This window comes from Solanum pennellii, chromosome 3, assembly GCF_001406875.1.
Source record: "Solanum pennellii chromosome 3, SPENNV200".
Lineage (NCBI taxonomy): Eukaryota > Viridiplantae > Streptophyta > Magnoliopsida > Solanales > Solanaceae > Solanum > Solanum pennellii.
The window spans coordinates 5,337,628-5,345,655 of record NC_028639.1 but is presented as its reverse complement, the minus strand read 5'-3'; the positions used below and the strand labels follow the sequence as shown (position 1 = coordinate 5,345,655).

Below are 8,028 nucleotides of genomic sequence, written 5' to 3'. Positions count from 1 at the left end.
GGGGGGGGGGGGGAGGTAATGCAACAAACAAAACCATACCACTAAATCTTCCCCGGATTTCTTTGCTTCAAGTAGTGGGATGCATAGTCTGTCTGGACTTCCATATTGAAACTAAAACATCAAAAACTTTCAATTAGGAAAATTCCAAACATCCAATAGAGGATATCATATGAGTGTCTCATACATACTGCTGTAACTGCAGCATCTGCCACAAAGTACAGGAAGTCTCTATCATTTCTTAGCTGCAAGAAAACAAAAGTTTGTCTGTTAGACTAATAAAAGAGAGCAAAAATAATTATGTATCCTCTCCTTAGTTGAGAACATGATGTAAAACCCTAGAAATAAGTGATAGGCTCCATGTCAACAATATGGTGTAGTTTTTTTGCAGGTTATTGACAATAATCTGCTAATGCATTATTTTTTGCAGGTTATTGACAATAATCTGCTAATGCATTACTTTTTGCAGGTTATTGACAATAATCTGCTAATGCATTATTCTGACAGTCTTCAGCAGCCCAAATAACTGCATATATCATCACTGATATGTCGCCACTGGTGTAAGGGTTTCACAGAACTCTTCTAGGGAAAAAATGAAAAGAGCAATGCAGTGTGATAATTAGCTATTAGCGTCAACAAGTATATCTTCACCTATGCTGCTTTAGGTGATTGAGAGGACAATATCAGAGAACTCTTCAAGAAGAAAATAAAGAAATCACAGAAACAGCCACAATCGACATAAAAAACAAAAAAAAAGTTACAAATTTCATACCTCATCAGCACCAAACAATGCTTTAACGTCCTTGGGATTTGATGTAAGTTTTGCTTCTACTAGTTTGGTAATTTCTTGCAATGTTGCTTTACATTCTGGACCAGCAGATTCACCAACCTGTAGAAGGACAATCAAGAGTCAAATTCACTGATCCTAAAGAAATTGTCTGGAAAAAAAAAAACAAAGCCACAAACATTCTCATCAATGTCTTAATTTCAGGGTGTTTAGGTCTATTTTCTGGTAAGCTTCCTTTTGGAATTTACTCTCTTGAAAGTCTTTCCTCTTATAGCTTACCAACCTAATGTTTAGGCATTTTTCATGGAATAAGACACGAAAGGGCAATGCGTAATAGCTAGTCTAGATTGGCTACTCCCATTTGGAGCATTAAACTTCTGCTGAAACTTAAAATTTTGAATGATTGAGGTAATTTTCAGACTGACAATAGCTAAAGTGCTCTTAGGAATAAGCGATTACTGAAAATACTTTGGTATTGTAGAGGAATATAGAGTTTCAGTGTATACATTTTATAAGTTACTCTTTATTAGACATTGTGGTTATAATGGAAGCAGAGGCAGGACATTTTGTGTGTGCGTTTTGATAAGAGAAGCAGCAAAGCTTTTTTAGGTCACCTAAGTCACATTGTTCAGTGTGTGTGGCTTGACTGAAACATAAGCATTTCCCAATGCAGAATATCTTCTAATTATGTATGGGAAGAGTGGTCGAGATTTACGTGTTATAAGTACATAAGCTTATGATATAGCTTCACTTTTAGACTTGTATAGAGAGTTAGAGGGCTTTATTCTCAAATCTTCTTCCTCGTTTAGTGATTGAGGACCAGTTGTGTATTTTTATTTTTCCCCATTTTTATTTCTCTTCCTTTTATTAGTACCATTAATTTTTGAAAAAAATATTCTAGTAGGCTTGTTTGTTCTGAAAAAAAGAAAACTGTGACAAACGAAAGTATTGTTTTCAGGAAAACAATAACTTAATGGGTATGTTGTTGTTTACAAAATGGACCTTTGGCCTAACTCAACCCCAAAAGCAAGCTCATGAGATGAGGTTTTTCCAATACCATACAAAGCGACCAAATCACCATCCAGAACCAATGTGGGAATTTACACACACCCTTAAACACCCAAACCTGCCAACAGGAGCGTAGATAGCATAATATGGGCTTGGTAACCAAGAATTGGGATGGGTATGGCTCTAATACCATGTCAACAAATGGACCTTAAACCTAACTCAACCCCAAAAGCTAGCTCATGAGGTGAGTATTGCCCAAGACCATACAAGGAGACACATCCACCTTCCAAAACAAAAGAAACCAGAACAACTGTTTTACAATCCAAAAAAACCACCTAAGAAAGATAGAAATACAATGAAGAACATCCAAAAGAGCTTCCTCTGTATAAGCATCTATTCCTAATAAGAAGAAAACTGCATAAATATTAACAATCAAAGTAGTACAATTTTACCTGCTTGTCAAACTCTGAGAAGCTGTAAACTGCTTGAACTACAGCAGAGCTTGCAAGGCTTCCACAAGTTAAGTGAGGAAACTTCAGGCGAAACCATGCACTAAGGGCTCCGGAGTAAGAAACACCGAAGACGAACCATGGGTTTTCAATATTGGATCTATTGAGCTTCACATTCAAGGACTCCTGCAACATATCAGAAATATTATCCACTGAAAACACACATACAAAGGGGTAAGAAGCAGAGTTGGGAAGTGGAAAACCAAATCAGTGATGTAACATCATATGGCTTATATATACAACCCTGAATACGATGTGGTTAGCTTCAAGGTACCAACAAAAAAAGGCTCATCAATTCATGTTTGCCTTAAGTTAATTATTTCATTTTCAATTTGAACTTACATAACATGCATTTCATTAACAAGATGCTCTTCAGGTTTTAAGTTAGTTTTAGGCCAAGTGCTATGATACCAAGGCATGTTACCTATAGTGTCACAAATTTGGAGGTTGGCTAATCCCACTATTGTCATGCTATCAGATTAGAGATAGCAGTTATGTAACCCACAAACTATCGAGCTTGATTGTAAAAGAAGTGGCATGCTTCGAATTGATAAGAGATTACCATAGATAAAGGAAATTGGATTAAGATGCCAACCTGATAGAAATTCCTGAAAGCTGCTAAGTCAAAAAGTGCCTGTTTTGATGACAAATATTTCAGATTCCCAGTTGTTAAGGACTTGAAGGGTGAACTCTTCCCATAATACCGATGCTCAAGAGTAACGATAGCAGCTCCAAACTTCTTTGCTAAAACCTGTTAGACATTCAAGGTTCAGAAGTATTCTTCAGGCTCAGTGCATATTCCCAACCAGTCCTCAAACCAAACAAAGTAAAAGTAAGTTAGCTTATGGTTTTAGCCTTCCATGACTCTAGACGACAAGTCATTATCACAGCCAGAACATGTTGCCATGTGCTTGTTTTGAGTTAGGTAACCAGAATACTACAAGCTGGAACTCAGTGCCTAGGTTGTTTGGATCAAAATATCGGTGTGAAATCTGCATTATTATGTGGAGCGGTTACCATTTCTGTTCCTCGTATAAATAAAATCACGTTCTACATAACTTATGTGGGAATTCCTCTATTATAGTACACCAGATATGACATGGAATACGAGTACTTCGTATAAGTAATGAAGATACTAGCATCTGAAATAACAAACATATCCTTACATCTTGATTTTAAAATTGAAAACATGACTGTATTAGATAGTAAAAATTCTTAACAATTTTGAATTTAAACAGTAAGTTAGACATGCACAATTCCACTGACTGACTTTGGTGTCACAGATTTTATTTTGGTAGTATTTCAAAAACTGGACCATATTCAATAAAACTTTGATCACCAAACAACGCCTTGCAAGCTTGTTTTGTGGTGATTTTTATTAAAAGCTTCATTTGACAAAAAGAAAAAAGTGTGAAGAAGGTTACTGTTACATTTTATTCATCAAGTAAGATTTTTATCTGACCATAGTACTTTAAAATGACAAAGAAGTGATATATAGGCTAAATGGTATTACTGGAGACTAATCTTTCTTTTTTTCTTTTTCTTTTTACGCAAGTAAGACAAAAACTGCAAAATGCACAAAAGATGTATGGGAATAGTCATTAGTAAACGCCTCCTGGAAAAAAAGGAAGGCGTTCTCAGCGAATGTCCATTTATAATTTTGATTTAGGTCTCCTATGAATCAAATAAGCACTTGTTATATCAGCTTATTTAGGATTATGAAGGCCATACTGGAAACTAATTTTCTTTCCCGAGAGACTTACAGAAACAGAACCTTTGGTTTGATAGGTTGAAAGATGAAACAAGAAAGTTCAAAATTTTCAGTAATGATGTACATATGTCAGGGCCTTTTCTCTTTTTGCTAGCAGCCGTCAAAAATTCTAGTTCTCCAGTTATAACATACAAAAAAAGTATATCCAGAGTATTAGGGTGTGTTTGGTATGGAGGAAAATCTTTTCTGTTCTCCAATTTTCCATGTTTCATTGATCAAAATTTTTGGAGAACATTTTCTCTAGGAAAATAAGTTCCTAAAAAGAAAAGACTTTCCTAGCAGAAGTAGGAAACACAAGTTCCATAAGTGGCATTCCACATTGATATTCTCCTTATATCCTCCAACACAACCCACCCCTGTCCCATTCCCGATCCCCATATTGTTTGCCTAGATTATACACAAATGCTTTAAGGACAATATTATTTACTTACTTACCACAATAAAATACATAAGAAAAAGTCTCTGTATCTCCGCAAGGTACAGGTAAGGTCTGTGTACACTCTACCCGGGTATATTGTAGTTCCAATGCTTCTTCAGCATCAAAGACATTGACAAAGGAATTTTCGTGGCACACTGCCATGTCAGACATATAAGTCTCCATAAAGAGAACATAATATGAAAATGTTGAGGCGAGAGGCACTTTTTTCCTTCAACTCAAAAAAGCATTAAATCGATTCAAATAGAAATCGTCTGAGATAGTTAAGTTAACACCCACAAGAGAACATTTTGACCAACTTTAGTAGTGCTAAAGTGTCCTTGAGTATAAAACCAATATTGCAGTAAATGTGGAGCTAGATATAAAATAAATACAGATCAACATTTTTTTTCAAATGTTCCCTAAAGAACTTAGGTGACATGAAATGGAAGAACACTTTCTTTTCCAGTTCCTTTTCCAACCCATACCACCATGTAACCCCACCCATGGAAAAAAGGGGAGATAGAAAGTGAGTTAGGTAGTGGAGAAAAAAAAGGGGGAAGCTGGAAGGGACAATGACAAAGACCAACTGTCCAGATAAACAAAATCAAAGGATGAAACAAGAATTTTAAGAATACATTCACTAGGAATAGTATCAGAAGTAAAGACTATCAACTTACACTGAGGTAATCGTTCGGTATCCCACTGCATGCAGATTCTCCACAAATTTTCAAAAATATCGGTCCATCAGGAATTCGGAAATGGTCAAGAAACTCATAGTACCTCTGTCCAAATGTACGATGATCCTACAAATTGCAGCACCGAGTTAAAGCTATACAATGGGTCAATCTACTGTAGCAAATTCCCTCCCTTTCTCCCTTATTTACCACTTTGTTTCTCCCTCATCAGTACAAAATCACAACAACTTGTTGCAGCAAAAACAAATATTCATCTAAAAAAAAAAATTTTATCTCTAAAAATTACAATTTCAAGGGTATATTATGACTTTCTCCAAGAAAAAATGGCGAACCCAAAAACAATTCTTCCCAAAAAATGCATCACACAAAATTCAAAATAACACAAGAAAATTTCCATAAATCAAACTAAACACTGTATATAAGTGAAAATCATACTACTTAAACAAATTCTCTTTCCTAAAAATACAAACAAATTTTACCCGAAGGGGTGGCCCAGTGGTTTGAGCTTAGGACTTCCATGTTGGAGGTCTCAAGTTCAAAACCCCTTGCCAGCGAAAGCAAGGGGTTTGCCTTTTGGGTCGAGCTCGTCGCACCAAGCTTGCCTAGTGCGGGTTGCCTCTCTTATGTGGTTTGCGAGCTATTGCATAGGAGCGGGGGTTTTACCCTGTGCGCACCCAAAGGGTAGCGGCCACGGGTTTCCCTTGTCATAAAAAAAAATACAAACAAATTTCACAAAAAAGGTTTTCCCTTTGCAAAAGCTAAACACAAAAAATGTAAGTACGTCAAAAACAAGAATCCGTCTAAAGGATTCATTTTTATTACTAAAAACTCTATTTTCAAAGGTAGATCATGAGTTTTTCTAAGAAAAACAGCGAACCCAAGTTTGCATGCACTTCGACTAATTCTACGGGATACTTGTCACCTCCCCCTACAACTTGTATCAGGTCAACTAATTTACTGTAGGGAGCAGGTTAACTAACTTTGCGAGATACCTACCACCTACCACCAACAACAGATACCTCATTAATTGATTCTATGGCATATACGCCACCTCTCACCAACAATAGGTATCAGCTAACAACTAATTCTACGGAATACGTTCCGCCTCCCACTAACAACACTTGCAATGTAAAAAACAGAAATCCCAAAAAAAAAAAAAATCCAAAAGTGCCTGACATAAAATTCAATATAACATAAGAAAATTTCCATAAATCAAATTAAACATTGCATATAAACTAAAACCATACAGTACTTAACAAACTCTGTTTCCCTAAAATTACCAACAGATTTCAAAAAAAAAAACAGAACAGGATTGGAGAATCCAATAGCTCAATTGATTAACTAGTAAACCTTCACCCCAAGAGTTCGATTCCTCAACTTATAATTCCCTTCCCATACTTCAAAAAGAGGATAATTACTTACATAGGGAGAAAAGTGATCAAGAGTCTGATTGAACCAGTGTTCTTCCTTGGTTAAATACTTGTTTTCCGAATCGATTTGCTGAAGAAAATAGTGAGAATTTGAGATTCCATTTGAGATTATTAGCAATTGTGAGAAGAAAGCAATGAGTAGAGCTAACATTGTTTGCTTCTGCTACAAAAGTCGCTTTGGGTCTCAACAAAAGGAGGTTCGAGTCCCTCTTTCATTTATACTTTGAGTTTCGAACCCGAGACTCGAAGTTTAAATTTTACAAAATATATCTAAAAAATATTATGAAAATAAATACAATTAAATTTTAATATCGATATCAAACGACAAAAAGAAAAACTCAAATGAGACGGATGATAATATGAAATTATAATTTCAAATGAGGTTTGGACATGAATAACATCATTAGAGATTCTTAATTATAATATTAATAATTTCTAAATGTAAAATTTATTTATAGATTTAATATTTTATAAATTATTTTAAATTTTATTTAAAATGACCAATGTTTAGTGCGAAAATTATTTATATTAAGTGAAAAAGTTATATTAAAAATTAATGAATTATTATTATTGGTTATTGTATTTTTTATAAAATTTATGTGTATTTTTAAAATTTTGTAATCACAAATAATTACTTATAGAAAGTTGGAGTTATACGATTTATTAATATGATTTTTTATTTATGAACTATAATTTATTAAACTGGTAAAATTGTGTAGTCTCTTCGGGGACATTCGATAAAATTGAAACGATACAGAAAAAATTAACATGCCCCTGCACAAGAATGACCGCACAAATCGAGAAATAACAAAATTGTGTAAGAATTAATATTTATAATAATTTTCACAATTTATAGAGTTTTCATATATTTACGAAAGGAAACAAATATAAATTATGTATTTAAATATAATTTTAATTTCATATCATAATTTTAGATCACATATTTAAAATCCAAAAAAGAAAATTAAAAAAAAAAGATCTTTATATCATCAATTCATTATTTAATGATCCTTTTTGTCTTTTGTTGAAACATCACAAATTATATCATTTTTTCCCACTTATATGTCGTGTTTTCTACGATATTAGTAACAAACAAAAAAATATGGCAAGTTATAATAGTTAAAAAATATTATATAATAAAATATATATGTATTGACTATTATTTTGATGAAAGGTATACAATATAATTTTTGTACAAGTTATATAATTAATTAATTGGCTAAAATAATTAGGTTTGCTATTATTTTAGGCTCCTACTAAACTAGTATTAATTTTTTTAGAGAATTTCATATCTAAACTAACAATTATTTTACTTGTCTCAATTATCAATATCTTAAAAAAAAATTATTCATTAGCTAAACACATCTTGATATTAAGTTGGCCAAATATTTTTTAAATTATCAACAATCGTAT

At 33.5% G+C, this 8,028-nt stretch overlaps 1 protein-coding gene and 2 non-coding genes across 5 annotated transcripts in view; 1 reads left to right on the top strand and 2 right to left on the bottom strand.

Annotated features, from left to right (window-relative positions):
* LOC107015408 (probable serine protease EDA2) overlaps positions 1–6,821 on the bottom strand; it is a 12,057-nt gene extending 5,236 nt beyond the window's left edge. For 2 of the 3 annotated variants that reach the window (XR_003577485.1, XM_015215664.2), the window contains exons 1-7: positions 6,608–6,821; positions 5,168–5,293; positions 2,897–3,052; positions 2,245–2,427; positions 770–886; positions 189–242; positions 40–111 (exon numbers count right to left, since the gene is read on the bottom strand). Coding sequence is in view for 2 of the 3 variants with exons in the window: in XM_015215664.2 (XP_015071150.1) it covers positions 40–111; positions 189–242; positions 770–886; positions 2,245–2,427; positions 2,897–3,052; positions 5,168–5,293; positions 6,608–6,766 (867 nt within the window). In the remaining variant the exon portion in view is untranslated. The remainder of the gene's footprint in view (positions 1–39; positions 112–188; positions 243–769; positions 887–2,244; positions 2,428–2,896; positions 3,053–5,167; positions 5,294–6,607) is intronic. The other variant, XM_015215663.2, reaches the window with a different exon arrangement.
* LOC114076635 lies at positions 3,884–4,018 on the bottom strand. Its single transcript, XR_003577691.1, has one exon. It is a non-coding gene; the product is annotated as a small nucleolar RNA snoR83 (small nucleolar RNA).
* Positions 6,822–7,333: 512 nt separating the features above from the next.
* Positions 7,334–7,434, top strand: LOC114076609. The gene has a single exon (XR_003577667.1). It is a non-coding gene; the product is annotated as a U6 spliceosomal RNA (small nuclear RNA).
* Positions 7,435–8,028: the final 594 nt, after the last annotated feature.